General features: G+C 52.5%; 1 protein-coding gene across 5 annotated transcripts in view; it reads left to right on the top strand.

Annotated features, from left to right (window-relative positions):
- Window positions 1–644: 644 nt before the first annotated feature.
- Window positions 645–19428, top strand: part of NECAB2 (N-terminal EF-hand calcium binding protein 2) — a 38300-nt gene continuing 19516 nt past the window's right edge. For all 5 annotated transcript variants that reach the window (XM_079907569.1, XM_079907568.1, XM_079907572.1 and 2 more), the window contains exons 1-5: window positions 645–881; window positions 3366–3390; window positions 8633–8741; window positions 10683–10708; window positions 10879–10976. In XM_079907569.1, coding sequence (XP_079763695.1) covers window positions 666–881; window positions 3366–3390; window positions 8633–8741; window positions 10683–10708; window positions 10879–10976 — 474 coding nt within the window. In that variant the 5' untranslated portion in view covers window positions 645–665. The remainder of the gene's footprint in view (window positions 882–3365; window positions 3391–8632; window positions 8742–10682; window positions 10709–10878; window positions 10977–19428) is intronic.

Raw genomic sequence — 19428 nt, 5'->3', positions numbered from 1 at the left:
CCCTGTCCTTGGAAGCCAGTGCCAGCACCAGGCCTAGCACCTAGCAGGTGCTCGTTTAATTCTTTGGGTCGGTGGGTGGATGGATGCGGGGAGTGAGGGGAAGAGGGTGTTCCGGAGTGAAGACTGGTTCTGGGCGTTGTTTAACAGGCGGGTGAGGGCTCACCGGGCGTGCACCTGGAGGAAGGGAAGAGTGAGTACCAGCGGAGCGGTGGGGGAGACCCCCCGTGCGTGGGCGCTGATACCCGGAGCCGGAGCCGGCAGAGGGCGCTCCGGGCTCGCCGGACACCGCGCTCCGGCCCCTGCGGCGGTACCAAGGCGGGGCGGGGCACCTTCCGAAGGGGGGGCAGCCCCCAGGGACGCACCCCCGCAGCCAGACCCCCCCAGGACCCCGCGCCTGTTGGGTAGCGTCCAGCCGCCGCGCCCGGCCGCGGGGGCTGGGGGCTGTGGCCACGGGGCACGTGGCTCGGGGTCCGGGCGGTGCGGCCCCTCCCCCACTCCCGTCCCCGAGCGCCGGCCAGTCCCCGCGCGGCCGCGGGGGCAGAGGGAGGGAGGGCAGGAGGGCGGGGCGCACGGGCGGCGCCGGGGAGGGGGTCGCGCGGGGGCGGTCCGCGGGCCGGGCGGGGGTCGGCGGGCTTCCGGGCGGTGGCGGCGGCGGGCGCGGCGCGATGTGCGAGCGGGCGGCGCGCCTGTGCAGGGCCGGCGCGCACAGGCTGCTCCGGGAGCCGCCGCCGCAGGGCAGGGCGCTGGGCGGGCTGCTGCGCTGGGTGGGCGCCAGGATGGGCGAGCCCCGGGCGCCGCTGGCCCCCGCAGTCCCCGCAGCGGACCCCGGCCCCAGCCCGGGCCCCGCCTCGCCGCGCGGGGGCACCGCGGTAATCCTGGACGTGAGTACGCGCCGGCCGGGACCCCGAGCCCCCTCCTCCGTCCCCGCCGGGACCTGCGAGGCCCCCTTCTCCCTGGGTAGGGACCCCCCTGCCCCTCCCCCTCGGCGGTCCGGAGCAGGACCCGCACCGGCCCCTCCGCGTCCCAGAGCGCGGCCCCCTGCCCCTCTACCTCCCGGCGGGTCTCCATGCGAATCCTTTCTCGTCCCTGGACCGGGACGACCCCTTCCTCCCCGTCCCCTTCCTCCACTTCTGGGGATCTACACGTTCTCAGAGCCGGGAGCCTGGAGCCCCTCGACCCGGCCACCGCCCCCCTACTTTTGTTCTGGCCAAACCCTCATCTTTTTCCCATCCCGACACTTCATCCTCTACCCCCATCCCTTCCCGGGACGGGAGCCTCTGGCCGCTTCCGGCCCCCTCCTCCTCCCCATCCCGATTCCTGCCCCAGTCGTTACTTTTCTAAGACCACCTCCCCGCAACACACACACACACGCACACACAGGCACACACGCACAACCCCTAGGTCCGGGGCCACCTTTCTTGTCCTGGCTGTAGACCCTAAGCCCTTGTATTCTCTACCCTAAATACCCTTCCCCCAGGCACCACCTCTTTCAAAGTGAGGCCCCCTCCGCACCTCTGTCTTCCCCTCTCCTGTCAGCAGAGGCGGAGCCATCCCCCGTCCTCCCTGAGCCTGGACCCCTCTGGGGACCCCTATCCACTCTGAGCCCCGTCATTCCCTTCGCCACCCTCCCTACCTCACCTCACCCCCATCCATCCCCTCCGGGGCCCCACCTCGCTCTCCCACCCACTCCCCACCGTAGGAGGGAGATCCTACAGGATGGATGTCCCCGGTAGAGTGCTGGGGGGAGGTGGAGGGAGCTTTGCCCCCCAGGGGACAGCATGGCAGTGGGGTGTGCATGTCCCAGTGAGGGTGTCCTGTGTGGTGGGTGACCGCGGGCAGGGGTGCCTCTCTTGTGCATCGTGGGTTTCTGGGAGGTGTGTGTGTGTGTGTGTGTGTGTGTGTGTGTGTGTGTGTGTGTGTGTGTGTGTGTGTGTGTGTGTGTGTGTGAGAGACACATCGTTGTGAGTTGGGGGAGCGTGGATTTCCGCTCTCCCCTTCCTCCTGGAGCCCATAGCTGGCTCTGGACGGAAAGGGCTGGGCAGGGAAGGGGGATCTGTGCTGTGAGTGCCTGTGGCTCAGTGCCCCCCGAAACAGGCTCACACAGCCCGACACGCACTTGCACAGCTGAACCCTCTCAAAGCCCCAGCAGCGTTCACAGCTGAGAGTCCTGGGCCACCCTTGCAGGGAAGACCTGTCCAGACCTCTCCTGGTTCTCACAGGACTGGAGGTGGACTCTGGAGTCCTCGCATGCTGGCCATGAGCTGGCTCTGAGCCTCCATTTCCTCATCTGTGAAATGGGCTGATGAGCAGGCATGGGGGCCACATCACGTGGTCGTGTCAGCCACTTGTTCAACGCTCAGGCCGGCACGGGCACCTGAAGGTGGGACCCCTGCCTCCGGGAACCTTGCGGAGCAGGCGTGTGGGGCGCTGATAACTGCTCGCTTCTCTGCCTCAGCCGCAGTGGCTACTGCCCCGTGCCGAGGACTCGGGCTCAGCTAAAGGAAGGGGAGATGTTTGAGAAGCTTCCTGAGCTGCTGCTTTGGTTTGTCACAGCCCCAGGTGTTTGCTGATGGATGCCTGCCCCGTTGCTTGGAGGGAGGGGCCTAGGGGGCTCTGTCCTTGAAGGGGTGATGGTCACCCAGGGGGCCCTGCCTCTCCTTCCATCAGCAAGGCTTACTAGGTCCCAAAAACACCAGGAGGAGGAGTCATCTGGTTTCAGCTGAGGCTGGAGGGGATGGGGTTCCCCCCTCCCCCCCCTTCCCCTTCCCACGGCAGCCGGCAGCGGAACCTTGCATCTGCACCAGATTTCTGAGCTGCTGGCAGCCTACCCACTCCCCCACCCCCCAAATAATCCAGTTCTGCCCTGGCTGATCTAGTCATCAGGCCTCGAGGTTCCCTTAGCAGACACCTCTGTTCAGACTTAACCCAACCTCCCTGGAGGAAACCAGGCTCCCAAGGGGTCCTGGAGGGGGGATGTATAAGGCCAGCGGCTGCATCCATGGGACAGGAATTCTGAGTGTGCGACTTGAGCGTCCAACAGGGCGTGCAGCCCAGAGACCCACAGCTCTGGAAGCACACACGCAAGCACGTGATGGGTGTGAGCGTGTGTCCACGCGCATGTGTGCGTGTGTCAGCGTGGCCGTGGGCAGGCTGCCGGCACAGAAGGGAGAGTGGGCAGCTGCTTCCGCGCAGGCGGCGGGAGGACCTCTGCCTGAAACGCCCTCCCGCCCCTGGATCCCAGCCAGGGTGTCTTCCCCGGGGAGGGAGAAGGGGGCCCAGCTTCCCCAGACCACCTGGGGTTGGGGACGGTGGTCAGAAGCCCGCCCCTTCCGGGCCAGCGCTGATTCGACCTCTCTTCTCTGCAGATATTCCGCCGTGCGGACAAAAATGGTGAGTTTCCCTCCCAGGCTGTCCCCTGAATGAGGACCTGACTCTTTCTGGTTGGGAGTGCAGGACTCTGAATCCTGCCTCTGTTCCTCAGTTTCCCCATCTTACAATGGCACTCCCCGTAGTTCCTGCTTAGTAGGGGAGCCGTGCCGATTCAGAGAGCAGGTGCTGGTGATGCTGTGATGCCTTGCCCGTGGTAAATCCTTGATGTTCTTGAATCTCATGCAGCTGGGCTGGACCAGAGCAACCCAGGCGGGGGCCCAGGAAGCCCCCAGCCTCACTGCAGGCCCTTCCTGGGCCCTGGCACACCTGCTCCTCAGAGCCACCTGATACAGTCGGTGCGGTTGCCCCCATTCTGTCAACTCCGTAGTGGCCCAGGGAGGTTCTGTGACTTGCCCGGGGTCACCCAGCTGCATGAAGACAGTCGAAGCTCTGCTGCGGACCCCAGCAGATTTCCCCACTTCACGCGGCTTCCCGAACAAAGTGAGCCCATTGTCGTGAATTCAGGGCCAGTGAATTCAGGACACTCCACTTCTCCTGACTTGCTGGAGATGTTCCACCCTGGACCTTTCTGGAAGGCAGAGGCCAGAAGCTAACAAGGTTTACTAAGGCCCACCTGAGCCTCACAGTGGCCACAGAGAGCGTTTGTATAAATACCATAGTCATTATTCTTGGGCCGGAAGCAACTCTCTGTGGACTCTAACCAAGGCACAGCCCCTCTCCAGGCCTCAGTTTTGCCATCTGTAAAGTGGGGTGATAACACGTAACCTGTCGGCTTCCCTGGGCTGTTGGGGAAGTGCAGGGAGGAGATGGGTGGTGAATTTTTAAAAGAGAAGCAGGCAGTGCTCAGTGTTGATTTATTCATTATTCATCCATCGAGAAAATACTACTGAAGTATCAAGGCCCGTGCTGGGGAAGGAGTGGGGAACAGATGGCCCATCGCTTGCCCACACCCCCCCAGGGCCTTCAGGCCCCAGGCCCTCTCGTGCGTGGGCCGGAGGTCAAGATGGCAGCGCTCTCCCGGGCCCCAGCACCCCTCCCTCCTGACCCTGGGAGTTACCCTTGAGCTATCCCCGCACTGTGTTGTGGGGTAGAGCATGAGACCTTGGGGAACAGCCCTGGGCTGGAAGCTAGTACCCAGGGGTCTCCCTCTCTCACCCACCATCCCTGGGTGTGGCGGTGGCCCCTCCCTGGCCTCTTGGGATACAGGACTGTCAGATGCAGCAATTCCCTACGGAGCACGGAGAAAGAGAGGGACGCGGTGGGGGGACTTGAGTGGCGCTCGAGAAATCGTCGTGGCATCGCGGCCTGAACAGTGTCAGACTAGAGAAGGGGGTTTGGGGTGCCTCTCTCTACCTTCTCTTGTGCAGACGGCCTGGGATCATCACCGTGTGTTGGCCACGCCCCTCGGCAGATGACGAGGATTTTCCAGGGAGGGATTTGGGCTTGTCCGGCCCACAGTAGGTCCTCAGTAAATGGCTGCTGGCTTACAGGTGACGGACTCACTCACCGCTGGGAGTGCGGTGTGTGTGTCCCTGGGATGCAGCCGTGTGGGTCTGGCTGTGCGTCACCATTCATGCTTTTGAGAGTGTGTGTGCACATGAGGGTTGAACGGCCGTTCTCTGACTGTTGCTGTACATACCAAGGGTGTGTGTGTGGGTGGGCGGGTGGCGCCCTGGTCTCCCTTCAGGCACGGATGGGGTTTCATCCTCGTTGCTCATCCCCCGCCCCCCCGCATCCCGGCCCATCAGAGGCCGTGTTTCCGCCCCCTGAGCACAGCTGCGGGGACCCTCGACTTTGCTCCTGCGGTCCCCACAGAGGCTGAGCCCAAGCCCACTCCTGCCCCTGGGGCCTTCGTCTTCCCGGCCAGCACCAGTGGCCGTGGGGGGTTGTCACCAGGGTTAATGGGGTGTGTGATTCTGGTTCCCAGGAAGCTTCCCGGGCCTGTGAGAAGGAGGTAGGGCCCCCGCTTTGCTGCAGGGGCTGCCAGGGCTCAGCCGCCTACCAGCTCTGTGACCTCAGGCAGTCACCAAACTCTCAGGGTCTCAGTGTCCCCATCTGTAAGTGGGGATCATCATTCTAGTGCCCGCTTCGAGGGGCTGGCATGGGGGGTGGGGTGAAGCGCGGGTCTTGGCGTGCTGTAAGGAACCGGCGAGCCCTCACACCAGCTGATGAGCATTGAGTGCCCTGCAACACGGGCCTTGGTTTGTCAACAAGTGTTTGATTCTCACCCCGTGCTTCACGGGGCGTTCACCATCGGGTGGAGACTGCCCGCAGCTGTGCAGCATCTATTAGGCCCCAAGACGTTAATAGACCTCATGTGATGTTCCCTGGGCTCCTAGTGGGAGAAGCAGCATAACCCCCCACCCCTTTTCTACAGGTGTCAAAAATCAAGGCTCAGAGAGGACAAATCAGAGATCGCAGATGCTCAGGTGGGGAGCATAGCGGGCGGTTCTGACTGAGCCCCGCCTAGTTTGCCAACATCGTGTGGGCAGGGAATGGATGCCGGCTCTGCCCCAGTTGTCCACGGAAGCAAGATGCCAGCCCGTGGCCCCCGGCCGCGGGTTGGAGTGGAATCGGCCTTTGGGATCACAGGAACAAGGGCTTCGGCTCGGGCTGGCCTGGCGGCTCCCAGGACAGAGGCATCTTCGTGGAGGTGGAGCCGGAGCCTGGCCGTGGCGCCCGCGGGGAGGCAGAGAGTGGGGTGCCTGCCGGGCAGCCTGGGGTGTAGGACCTGGAAGGGTGGTGTGGCGGCCGGTGGAGGGGTGGGTGCCACTCTGCGTTTCCTCCAGGGAACAGGGACGCTGGCAGACTCCTGGCATTTGAAAGGTCACTGCAGCAGAGGCTGAGCTCATGCTAATTAGCGAGGACACCTGCAAACGGCCCACTCGGGCGGGGGGGCGGGGCGTCCCGGAGGTGCTAGGCCCTCTCGCTCGTCTAATTGGACAGAGGCCCTGGCGGATGTTGCTTCCCTCATTAGCTGATCTGGGTTCAGCAGGGCTGTGGTGGGACTTTCAAGCTAAATGTCACCGAGAAGGCTTTGTGCTCGGGAGGCCTGGCGGGCCTCTCTCTGCCTGTTCTCCTGAGTGCGGACTGGATGGAGGTGCCTGGATGCGCAGAAGATGGTGGCAGGGATGGTGCCGTGCCCGTGGCAGACGTGACTAATCAATCACAGCACGCTTCCACTGAGTCCAGACTTGGCTTCGGCTTTTCCATGTAGCCCTGTGGCTGGGGGTCTCCACACAAGACCCTGCCCCCGGTTGGGTCGGGAGCATGGACTCAGGAGCCAGGTTCGACCTCCCGCTGAGGGACCTGGGCAAGTCCCATAACTGCTCTGTGCCTCTCTGCTCTGTGGAGGTGATGGTATACCTATGTGGTGGGGTGTTGTGAGGACCAGATGCGTGAACACACAGAGCCTGTGTGTCTGCCCAGGTTCTGCTCCCTGGCTCCTGGGTCGTCATCAGTCTTGTTAAAGGAAACCTGGAAAGTGTCCTCTTTCACAGAAGACAAGGACCATAACTTAGCATTCATGTATGTCACGGCTGGTATCGTGCACTGTTTATGGTTGGTTTCTGGGTCTTTATGTGTGAATGGGGGGGATTGTTTTGTTTTGGGGGGACTCTGGGTTTTGAAAGTTAGAAATTCATTCTCCCGTCTGTGACATTAAAACATGAGCCGGGAGAATTCCCTGTTGGTTCAGTGGTTAGGACTCCGAGCTTCCACTGCAGGGAGCGCAGGTCCGATCCCTGGTGGGGGAGGTAAGATCCCGCATGCTGTGCGGGCGAAAGAAAACGAAAGAAATCTGAGCACCTGAGACAGGAAGTTGGAGGCACGCCGGACATTGCCGCCGCCCCCCACGTGCAAGCCCGTGCCCGCTCTCCCATGTTCCCCGTCTCTCAACACGGGCGGAGCGGAGCCCAGCGCAAGGCGTGGGCATCTTCTCCCTACTCAAAGTTGCCCTACTCTGAGCCCCTGCAGAGCTGTTGGCCGCAGAGATAGAAGCTCCAGAGCCTTTGAAATGGACGAGTGCCTTCTGCCTGGGTCCAAGTAGGTCTGCCGCGTCTGATTGGGCGGGTTGTGCCCTGCTCAAGGGCAGCTACTCGAGAGAGTTGAGGGCCTCAGTCCAGCCTGCGCGGCCCTCCCCTCACGTGCTCTGATGCTGTACCACGTCGCCCCACCCCGCCATCAGGAAGCGCGTTTCTTTCTAATCAACACAACGTGCCACGTGGGCTCTCGAGGGCTTTGACTGCAGATTTGCCATAAGTACTGAAGGGGGTCTGCAGAGAGGGGCTGGGGCTCACCCGTTTCCCTGGCCTCCGCTGTCTCCCACAGATGCGGCCCCTTTAAGGAGGAGCAGGAAGCTAAGATCAGTGAGGAGGGGGCTGTGGCTTCCGGGATGGGTTGGGGAGGTGGGTGTACTGAGCAGGAGAGCCCAGGTGGGAGGAGCGGAGGCTGGAAGCTTGGGGAGTCGCTGGAGTTTTGCTGGGAGCCCCTCTCTCAGGGGCCCAGCTGCCCCCAACCCATGAGAACTTCCCCAGCTTCTGCTGGTACCCAGGGCAACCGCAAGTGGAGGTCGAAGAGGTGAGACGGGGAGGGAGGCGTTGGGACAGATATGTCAGCTGTGAGGGCCCCTTGTCCAGAGCCCCAGGCCTGGCACCACCTCCCCCGGGGTTTGGCATCCTCAGGGCTGTATCCGCGGCACGGTGAGTGCCAACGTTGGCAGCGGGCTCACGTCAGACCCCGTGAAGGCAGAGTGGAGAGGGGTCATTCCCTCCCCAGAATCCGGACCCGGGTGCCGAGGCGGAGATGATTAAAGTGTGCGGAGGTGTTCTGGGTTTTTGGAACCAACAGAGAGGGGTCGTCAGACTACCTCCATGTGGTCAGGTGACTGGGAGAAAAGGTTGCCTGACAGGCTCAGGTGTGCTCTATCTACCTGTTGACTGTGGGGCTTAATGAGCCCCAGCGTTTGCTGGTTTGGGAATTATCTGTAAATGGTGTTGGTCTGTTGGTTTGGGAATTAGCTAGATGAGTCTGTGATCTCCGTGAACTGGAGCTGGCTGGTTAATTTGGATTAGCGGCACCGGCAGGGATGATCTGAGCTGGGGTTTATCTGCTAGTTTGGGAATTAGCGGGGCAGGCGGGGATTACCTGGCTGGAGTTTCTCTGTTGATTTGGGAATTGTCTGGGTCTGGGGATGTCCCATCTGTTAGACACCAGCTGCTCTCCCCTCACCCCTTCCTCGCAGATGACGGGAAGTTATCCTTGGAGGAATTCCAGCTCTTCTTTGCAGATGGCGTCCTCAACGAGAAAGAACTAGAGGGTCTCTTCCACACCATCGACTCGGACAATACCAAGTGAGCTAAGTCCTGGGGGCTGGGGCCGAGAGGCAGCGTTTCCCTTCTCTCGCAGTGGCCAGTCTCCACTGCCCACTCCCCTGGAGGCACAGAGACCTCAAAGTCCCCAAACCAGCTAAGAAGTCCCATCTGTTTGGCCCCGACTGGCCGGGGCGACCTGGGGAGTGGACAGGTTGATACTGCGTCGGCAAGTGTTTGTCTTTTCTGAGCACACATGGCGAACCTGGGAGGGACCGTAGATTTGCAGAACATACACCGGATAACGAAAGGGAGAGATGAGCCACCTTGACCCACCTTGACCCTTAGCCCTGGTCTCACCACGAGCTCTGTGATCCTCTCCAGATCCCGTCTTAAACCAAACTGTCCTCACTCTGACCTGAACTCTCCTTCTCACTCTGTACCTAATCACCTTTTCTCCAACCCAGCCGGAACCCTAACCTGTGTCTCAGTCAATCCCAAACTCCGGCCCCAACCCTCAAACTCTAAATCCCTAAATCGAGTCCAGAGTGCGCGTTGTACTCACACACGCCGACCCTTCCCAACCTGAACTCCAGCTTTGCCCTCTCTGAGTGATCCCCAGGCAGGTGAGGCCCGAGCCCCCTTCTCCACTCCACACCTGAGTTCCTCGGGGCTGTTTGGAGCAGATTGGATAAGCTGGGGTCCCCTGCGACAGGCTAGAGATGGTCTGGACGACGAGCTGCCACCAGGCCCGTTGGCAAGGGACACAGCATGGGGCCGCCTGGGGCCAGAGGTGGGGCAGGCGGAGGGGGAAAGGCCCCTTGAAAGAAACGGCTTCCTGCCGCAGGCTCCAGGGGAGGCCTTTGTTTCTGGAGCGAGATGGAGGGTCTGAGCAGTTCCTGCAGCGCCCCAGGGAGCTTGAAAGGGGAGCTTGAAAGGGCTGCGGCAGGTGCCTGTGGGTTATTCATCCTCATTCGGGCAGCTGGGTCTGGGAGGAGGCGGCAGTGGTGAGCGTGTGTGAGTGCGGGTGGGCGGACTTACCACTAGCAAAGCCCAGACCTCTGAAGACCTTTGGGTGTCTTCTTTCCAACGTTCCCCAGATTGTGAGCCGTAAACATCCCCTCCTTGGGATGCTAAACAGGTTTTCTGCCCAAAACCGTTCACACGGCTCAGAAGGGTCGGTGAAATGCTCCTTTGAGCACAATTAAACAGGCTTCGTTTCTGCAGGACTTGGCCGCACTTTTCACCAGGTGATGCGGATTTGGGGAACCTCCAAGACAGAGTTTGCAGGGCCTTTTCCCAGAAGCCTCTTGACGAAGCCGGCACGCTCTGTAGGCCGGCATCTCTCAGGGAACTGGGGCCCAGAAAGGGAAGGTCATCAGAACCTGCACAGAGCTCAGGTCCCTTGGCGTCTGCCGCCAGCGCACCGCCCCGCCGTGTCTGCGTTCTGAAGCTGCCGCCTGCGCCTTCCCCGGCGTGGGTGGCCTTCTCGTGTTCAGCCTCCTCTGAGGAAGGACAGGAGGATCCCAGGCCTAAAGTGAGAGCAGGGAGGGCAACCCGCACCCCCAGCAGAGCCCAGGACCCAGCAGGCAGGGATGCCCGGGGCAGTGCGTCGAGGGAGAGTTCTGCTGACAGCCTGTAATAGCCGTGGGCTGTTCCCCTCGCTTTTCCCAGCCCCCGGTTTAGCCCCATCGGCTCCTGATGTGGTGGGCAGGCTCTGGGAGAGGAAAGGGGTGGCGAAGCACGGTGAGGGGGTCAGACAGACGCACACACATGGAACCCTCTGGAGGGGGCGGCATTCTTCACCTGCTGTTCCCGCACCTGTAAAGCCGGAGTCGCTGTGCCAGCACGTGGGGTGAAAAGAGAAGAGGCCCAGGAGGTGTTTTACCAGCCGTACTAGGCTGTGCTCGCTAGGGAGGGAAGGAGGGCGGGAGGCACGGGACAGGCCAGTCCCTGAGTCCCTCTCATTCTCTGTCTCTGCAGCCATGTGGACACCAAGGAGCTGTGTGGTAGGTGCTGGCTGTGCAGGGACAGAGGCTTGGCTGGGGTGTGTTTTCTGTGAGGGGAGGGGACCGGGGAGAGGCAATGAATGAGGGGCACAGATGGGATTGGTGGGAGGGCCCAGGGGGAGGGGCATGGTCCTCCTATGACCTGTGACCCCTGCCTTCCTTTCCCCTAGATTACTTTGTGGACCACATGGGGGACTACGAGGACGTCCTGGCCTCCCTGGAGACCTTGAATCACTCTGTCCTGAAGGCCATGGGCTACACCAAGAAGGTCAGCGGGCGTGGGTGGCCCTCGGGGGTCCAGGGCTTGAGTGCTGGTTTGGGTCTACATTTCCGCAGAACGTCCTCGCACAAGGGTGCCTGGATTTGTGATGACAAGTGTTGGGCGAATGTGGCTCTGAAGTGGGCTTTGCTTGGGGCTTCTAGAGAGAGTGAGGGAAACTGAAGTACCTGGAGTGGCTTGTTGAACGGCACTGTCTAGCAGTGTCTGGTTCAGAGCGTGAGGCCCTTTCCCACAGTTGGGCTTGGTCCTGGGATGGAGTCCTAGGAAGGGAGCGGCAGTCACCCTGAGGACTCCGGGGTCCTTGGACAGGTGTCAGACCTGACGATGCCACGCCCTTTACAGGGTTACGGATGGGGTGGGATGGGGGTGGACTTGAGCATCTGAACTTGACCAGGAATCTGAGGGTGTCTGGGGTGAGAACGCCGTTTCCAGACGAGGAGACGTGAGCTGGGCTGTGGGTCCATTAGGAGTGTTGGGAGGGAGCCGGGGGCAGGACTCTGCGTGTCCTGGAGAGAGGGCTCGGGTGTGGCTTCAGAGTCTGTGCCCGCAGGCCTGTCACCTCCTCGTTGGCATTTATGCCCTGGAGGAGGGCAGAAGGAGGGAGATGGGGCAGGTTGTGGGCTGGGCGTCATTGTAGCTCAGATGGGCATAAGCAGCCCACCTCCCAGCTCCGTTTCCCACCTGTGAGTCTGCACCGACTCTGGCTGGTGCTTCTGGGGGGAGCAGTGGGGTGTGTTCCTTCTCTGTATCCACGGAGAGGAGTCACCGTGAATTTCCCGAGGCTCTGTGACAGCCAGGATTAAACGCTCACTTAATCCCCCCAGCAGCCCTGTGGGTAACGACAGTCAATCATAACTATAAGTGACATAACCATGGAAACATAGCTTTCATAACTATGGAAACACGCTCGGAAAGGTGAACCCTGTAGGGTCGTGGCCAGACAGCCAGAGCTTCCTGCTGAAATGGGAGGGGAAACTGAGTCAGGGACCTGGCCGGAGGTATGGAGCACAGCATGGGACCAAGCTGACCAAGGCGTGTAGGAGGGAGTGGGCCACGCTGTGATGGACGTGTAATGCCCGAGGGCGTGCAGCCTATCTGAGCTGTGGGAGCTCAGGAAAGACCAGCCCCGCCTGCTGGTTGAGGCCAGGGAGCTTAGCGGATGAAGTCAGCCAGACCAGGCTGAAGGACCCCAGCCAGTCACTTCTCTTTCTGAACCTCAGTTTCTCCATCTGTGGAATGGGAGCATTCATAAAAGGCAGCATGGAAAGCCCCCAAGCTCTGGAACCCTTGTGCAGTGTGTCAGCCCCAGGCCCTCTCCTCACGGCTGGGTGAGGCACACTGGTTGCCCACATGGGACTCCTTGCGATTGAACTCACCGCCTTGAGCCTCAGTTTTCAAATCTGGGAATGGAGCCACTGCCCAGCAATGTTGTCTTCCGTATTAATAAAACGCATACTTGTTTCTTGGTCTTTGGGCATAACTATTCAGAGATGGGACACAATTCTCTATCAAGAGACGATTTTATTTTATTTTTTAAATTTTATTGGAGTATAGTTGACTTACAATGCTGTGTTAGTTTCAGGTATACAGCAAGGTGATTCAGTTGTACATATATTCATTGCTTTTCAGATTCTTTTCTCATATAGGTTATCACAGATTATTGAGTAGAGTTCTCTGTGCTATACAGTAGGTCCTTGTTGGTTATCTGTCTTATATGTAGTAGTGTGTGTATGTTAATCCCAAGCTCCTGATTTATCCCTCCCGCCTCACCACGTTTCCCCTTTGGTAACCGTAAGTTTCTTGTCAATACCTGTAAATCTGTTTCTGGCTTTTTTTAATCTCTTCAAAATATTGTGTTTTTTTGGTTGTTTAAAACTTTCTATCAGCGTATACTTGGTTTACAATGTTGTGTTAGTTTCAGGTGTACAGCAAAGGGAATGTTATATGTATATATCCATTATTTTTCAGATTCTTTTCCCATGTGGGTTGTTACAGAATATTGAGTAGTGTTCCCTGTGCTATGCAGTAGGTTCTTATTAGTTATCCATTTTATTTATAATAGTGTGTATATATTAATCCCAGCCTCCTAATTTATCCCTTGCCCCCTTGTTTCCTCTTTGGTAGCCATAATTTTGATTTTGATATCTGTGAGTCTGTTTCTGTGTTGTAAATAAGTTCATTTGTATCATTTTTTAAAAAATTAGATTTCACATATGAGCGGTATCATATGATGTTTTTTTTTCTCTGTCTGACTTCCTTCAGTTAGTATGATCTCTAGGTCCATCCATGTTGTTGCAAATGACATTATTTCGTTTCTTTTTATGGCTGAGTAATATTCCATTGTATGTATGTGCCGCATCTTCTTTATCCATTCCTCTGTCAGTGGACACTTAGGTTGCTTCCATGTCCTGGCTATAGTAAATAGAGCTGCAATGAACATTGGGGTACATGGCTCTTTTTGAGTTATGATTTTTTCAGGGTATATGTCCGGTAGTGGGATGGCTGGGTCGTATGGTAGCTCTATTTTTAGTTTTTTAAGGAACCTCCATACTATTCTCCATAGTGGCTGTATCAATTTACATTCCCACCAACAGTGCAAGAGGGAACTGTTTCTCCACACCCTCTCCAGCATTTGTTGTCTGTAGACCTTTTGATGATGGCCATTCTGAACGTGTGAGGTGATACCTCTTTGTAGTTTTTTTTGTTTTTTTTGGTTTTTTGGCTGTGTTGGGTCTTTGTTGCTGCGCGCAGGCTTTCTCTAGTTGCAGCGAGCGGGGGCTACTCTTCGTTGCGGTGTGCAGGCTTCTGTTGTTGTGGAGCACGGGCTCTAGAGCACAGGCTCAGCAGTTGTGGCGCACAGGCTTAGTTGCTCCGCGGCATGTGGGATCTTCCCAGACCAGGGGTCGAACCCATGCCCCCTGCATTGGCAGGCAGGTTCTTAACCACTGTGCCACCAATCCCTCTGATTGTAGCTTTGATTTGCACTGCTCTGATAATTAGCGATGTTGAGCATCTTTTCATGTGCTTTTTGGCCATCTGTATGTCTTCTTTGGAAAAATGTCTACTTTGATCCTCTGCCCATTTTTTGATTGGGTTGTTTGGTTCCTTTTGATATTGAGCTGTGTGAGCTATTTGTATATTGTGGAGATTAAGCCCTTGTCAGTCGCTTCGCTTGCAAATATTTTCTCCCATTCTGTGGGTTGTCTTTTTGTTTTGTTTATGGTTTCCTTTACTGTGCAAAAGCTTTTAAGTTTAATTAGGTCCCATTTGTTTATTTTTGGTTTAATTTTCGTTAGTCTAGGAGGTGGATCAAAAAAGATATTGTTGCAATTGCAAAGAGTGTTCTGCCTATGTTTTCCTCTAAGAGTTTTATAGTGTCCAGTCTTACATTTAGGTCTTTAATCCGTTTTGAGTTTATTTTTGTGTATTGTGTTAGAGAATGTCCGAATATCATTCTTTTAAGCTGCTGTCCAGTTTTCCCGGTGCCACTTATTGAAGAGACTGTCTTTTCTCCATTGTACATTCTTGCCTCCTTTGTCATAGATTAGGTGACCATAGGTGAGTGGGTTCATCTCTGGGCTTTCTATCCTGTTCCATTGATCTACATTTCTCTTTTTGTGCCATTACCATACTGTTTTGATGACTGTAGTTGTAGTATATTCTGAAGTCAAGGAGCCAGATTCCTCCAGCTGGTTTTCTTTCTCAGGACTGCTTTGGCTATTCGGGGTCTTTTGTGTTTGCACACAAATTTAAAAATGTTTTACAGGGAAGCCCAGCCATTGATAATTTGATAGGGATTGCATTGAGTCTGTAGATTGCCTTGGATAGTACAGTCACTTTGACAGTATTGATTCTTCCAATCCGAGAGCATGATATATCTTTGCATCTGTTTGTGTCATCTTCGATTTCTTTCATCGGCGGCTTACAGTTTTCAGGGTACAGGTCTTTTGTCTCCTTAGGTAGTTTTATTCCTAGGTATTTTATTCTTTTTTTTTTTAACATCTTTATTGGGGTATAATTGCTTTACAATGGTGTGTTAGTTTCTGCTTTATAACAAAGTGAATCAGTTATACATATGTTCCCATATGTCTTCCCTCTTGCGTCTCCCTCCCTCCCACCCTCCCTAGGTATTTTATTCTTTTTGATGTGATGGTAAAAGGGAGAGGATTTTAACATCTACCGATACAACCTAAAGCAGTTTGCAGGATTTTTGCTGTTAGAGTGTACCAAAGGCTGCGTGATTTCCTAGTGATGGTGGTGATGCTATGATAGGTTGTCACAATGGTGACTGGCATTTCTTGCATGTTTTCTAACCAGTTTTTGTTGGGAGAAGTGCAGCTCGTTGATTATTTCAAATACGTCTCTTGCATCCACTGATTTAGGGTGACTCACTTGCTTTTGTAGATAGGCAGTCATAGTATCAGGGTTAACCAGTGTAGTTACTGTCTTCATTTCTGATGTGTGTTCCTCCTGTTTCTCTGTTGTGTCCTGCTGCGTTTACCCTGAATTCTCACACATTGTAATGGCGCTACGTCAGACATCCTTGTTTTGCTCCTGATGTTCAAATGCATCTCTCTAGTAGTTCTTCACTAATTATAATATTAATAGCAGCTCTTATTTTAGAAACCTCTTCAGTCTGATAAAAAATATTTTTGTGTTCCCTTTGTTAAATGTTGCCTTAGCGGGTGGTAGTGAATTTTTTTTTCAAATGCCTTTTTGGTATTTTTTTTCAGGGATCATATGATTTTTCTTAAACTATTGATGGGGTGGATTCTATTATTAGATTCTCTCCTATTGAACAGTCCTTAGCATCCTGTGATAAACCCTAATTGGCACATTATTCTTTTACCACGTTGCTGAATCTTGTCACTAGCTGAGTGTTTTATCTCTGTGTCTATCAGGAATTGAGATTGGGTGATAGGGAGTGAATTGTAGGTGGTTTTGAATATCTTTCTGTGTGTGAATCAGCTTCTCTAACTTAGGATCATGTTTTTATTCAAAAATAGAAAGAATCCATAGGCTTGGGTGGAGGTACTAAGCAGGGGGAGGGGATTATTATAGTAGTGATTTTAAAGTCAATCCTAATTTTAGGTAAACTTTTGGTGTCCATTTTAGTATATGTTTAAACAAAACTGCCATGGACATGTTCAGTTTTATGATCGATGATGCGTAGTATGTTCTTATGTTTTTTTTTTTAATTCTAAAACATTGAAACAAAACCGGCACATGACGCAGATTACGTTTAATAAAACATCTACTGTTACAGCTCAGGTCTTGATTTAAATTTTGTACTATTTTGCTGCATTTAAACTTCTATTTAACAGAGTTTTGCCTGTTTTTATTAGTTGTTTCTAGAAACGAGCCCCTGACATGTTTATTTAAATTTAATTTATACAGTATGTTTTCTCCTGTATTTATTTTTTTAATTCTTTTCTTTCCTTAAAAAAAAATCTTTTGTATTGAAGTATAGTTGATTTGCAATATCGTGTAAGATTCAGGTGTACAGCACAATTCAGTTTATATATATATATATATATATATATATATATATATATATTCTTTTTCAGATTCTTTTCCCTTGTAGGTTATTAGATAATATTGAGTAGCATTCCCTGTGCTATACAGTAGGTCCTTGTTATCTGTTTTATATATAGTAGTGTGTATATGTTAATCCCAGCTTCCTAATTTATCCCTTCACCCACCACCCTTTCCCCTTTGGTAACCAGAAGTTTGTTTTCTGTGTCTGTGAGCCTCTGTTTTGGAAATAAGTTCATTTGTGTCTTTTTTTTTCTGTTAGATTCTACACGTAAGCGATATCATGATATTTGTCCTTCTCTGTCTGGCTTACTTAGTATGATAATCTCTAGGTCCATCCATGTTGCTGCAAAGGGCATTATTTCATTCTCTTTTTATGGCTGAGTAATATTCCATTGTATATATGTACCACATCTTTTTTATGCATTCCTCTGTCAGTAGACATTGAGGTTGCTTCCATGTCTTGGCTATTGTAAATAGTACTGCAGTGAACATTGGGGTGCGTGTATCTTTTTTTAAAAATTTTTATTGGAGTGTAGTTGATTTACAATGTTGTGTTAGTTTCAGGTGTACAGCAAAGTGAATCAGTTATACATATATGCACTCTTTTTAAGGTTCTTTTCCCATATAGGCCATTAGAGAGTATTGAGTAGAGTTCCCTGTGCTGTACAGTAGGTCCTTATTAGTTATCTATTTTATATGTAGAAGTGTGTACATGTCAATCCCAATCTCCCAATGGATCCCTCTCCCCCCTTACCCCCTGGTAACCAGAAGTTTGTTTTCTACATCTGTGACTCTGTTTCTGTTTCGTAAAGAAGTTCATTTGTACCCTTTTTTTAGATTCCACATATAAGCGATACCATATGATGTTTGTCTTTCTCTGTCTGACTTAATTTCACTCAGGATGACAATCTGCAAATGGCATTATTTTGTTCTTTTTTTATGGCTGAGTAATATTCCATTGTATATATGCAGCACATCTTCTTTATCCATTCCTCTGTTGATGGACACTTAGGTTGCTTCCATGTCCTGGCTATGGTAAATAGTGCTGCAGTGAACACTGGGATGCATGTTTCTTTTCAAATCATGGTTTTCTCCAGGTATATGCCCAGGAGTGGGATTGCTGGGTCATATGGTAGTTCGATTTTTAGTGTTTTGAGGAACCTCCATTCTGTTCTCCATGGTGGCTGTATCAATTTACATTCCCACCAACAGTGTAGGAGGGTTCCCTTTTCTCCACACCCTCTCCAGCATTTATTGTTTGTAGGTTTTTTTGATGACGGCCATTTTGACTGGTATGAGGTGGTACCTCATTGTAGTTTTGATTTGCATTTCTCTAATAATTAGTGATGTTGAGCATCTTTTCATGTGCTTCTTGGCCATCTGGATGTCTTCTTTGGAGAAATGTCTGTCGAGGTCTTCTGCCCGTGTTTGGATTGTTTGGTTTTGATGCTGAGCTATATGAATTGTTAATATATTTCAGCATTTAATTTCTTGTCAGTCGCATTGTTTGCAAATATTTTCTCCCATTCTGTGGGTTGTCTTTTCATTTTGTTTATAGTTTCCTTTGCTGTGCAGAAGCTTTTAAGTTTAATTAGGTCCCGTTTGTTTATTTTTGGTTTTACTTTCATTACTCTAGGAGGTGGATCAAAAAAGATATTGCTGCGAATTATGTCAAAGAGTGTATGTACTGCCTATGTTTTCCTCTAGGAGTTTTATAGTGTCTGGCCTTACATGTAGGTCTTTGATCCATTTTGAGTTTTTTTGTGTGTATGGTGTTAGAGAATGTCCTAATTTCATTCTTTTAAACTGCTGTCCAGTTTTCCCAGCACCACTTATTGAAGAGACTCTCTTTTCTCCATTTGTATATTCTTGCCTCCTTTGTCATAGATTAGGTGACCATAGATGAGTGGGTTTATTTCTGGGCTTTCTGTCATGTTCCATTGATGTATATTTCTGTTTTTGTGCCAGTACCATACTGTTTTGATGACTGTAGTTGTAGTATATTCTGAACTCAAGGAGCCTGATTCCTCCAGCTGTTTTTCTTTCTCAGGACTGCTTTGGCTATTCGGGGTCTTTTGTGTTTTCATACAAATTTTGGAATTTTTTGTCCTAGTTCTGTGAAAAATGCCATCGGTAATTTGATAGGGATTGGATTGCACCTGTAGATTGTCTTGGGTAGTATGGTCATTTTGGCGGTATTGATTCTGTATCTACTACTGAATCTATTGTATTTATAGTTTTTATCATTATTATTTCCTACCACCTATTTCCTTTGGTTTATTGTTGTTGCTATATACTTTTTCATATGTGAAAAGGAATGCTTAAAATTTTTTGGATAATAAAGTTTGAAAGTTTAGAAATCTACCTTTGAATGATACTTTCACTGCAGTGATAGATTTTAGTATATAGGATTAATATTTCCTCTCTCAATATTCTCTAATAGTTTGTTATATCCTTACTTATTTCTCATTTCATGGTATTAGGATAAAACCAAGTAACCAGTAGCTTGTATTCTATTTTTTTTATTTTTAGATTTCTTCACCGCATATTATTTTGACTTAAAAAATTTTTTTTTTAATTTGGTTGTGCAGGGTCTTAGTTGAGGCAGGCAGGCTCCTTAGTTGTGGCATGCAAACTCTAGCAGCATGCATGTGGGATGTATTTCCCTGACCAGGGCTCATACCTAGCCCCCTGCGTTGGGAGCGTGGAGTCTTATCTACTGCGCCACCAGGGAAGTCCCATATTATTTTGTTTTTATAATTCTCCCATGGATACTTGGAAAGAAGATGTGGATCATACTTTCAGAGTATAAAATCTGAAAATAACTATCCCTTCTTTGTTGTGAAATATATGTTGTTAAAAGACAACTTTGTAAAAAGGTAAAGTTGTCTCTTGTACAAAT

Source organism: Stenella coeruleoalba, assembly GCF_951394435.1.
Source record: "Stenella coeruleoalba genome assembly, chromosome: 20".
NCBI lineage: Eukaryota > Metazoa > Chordata > Mammalia > Artiodactyla > Delphinidae > Stenella > Stenella coeruleoalba.
Note: the sequence above shows the minus strand (reverse complement) of the source record. Positions and strands in the feature narration are given on the sequence as shown.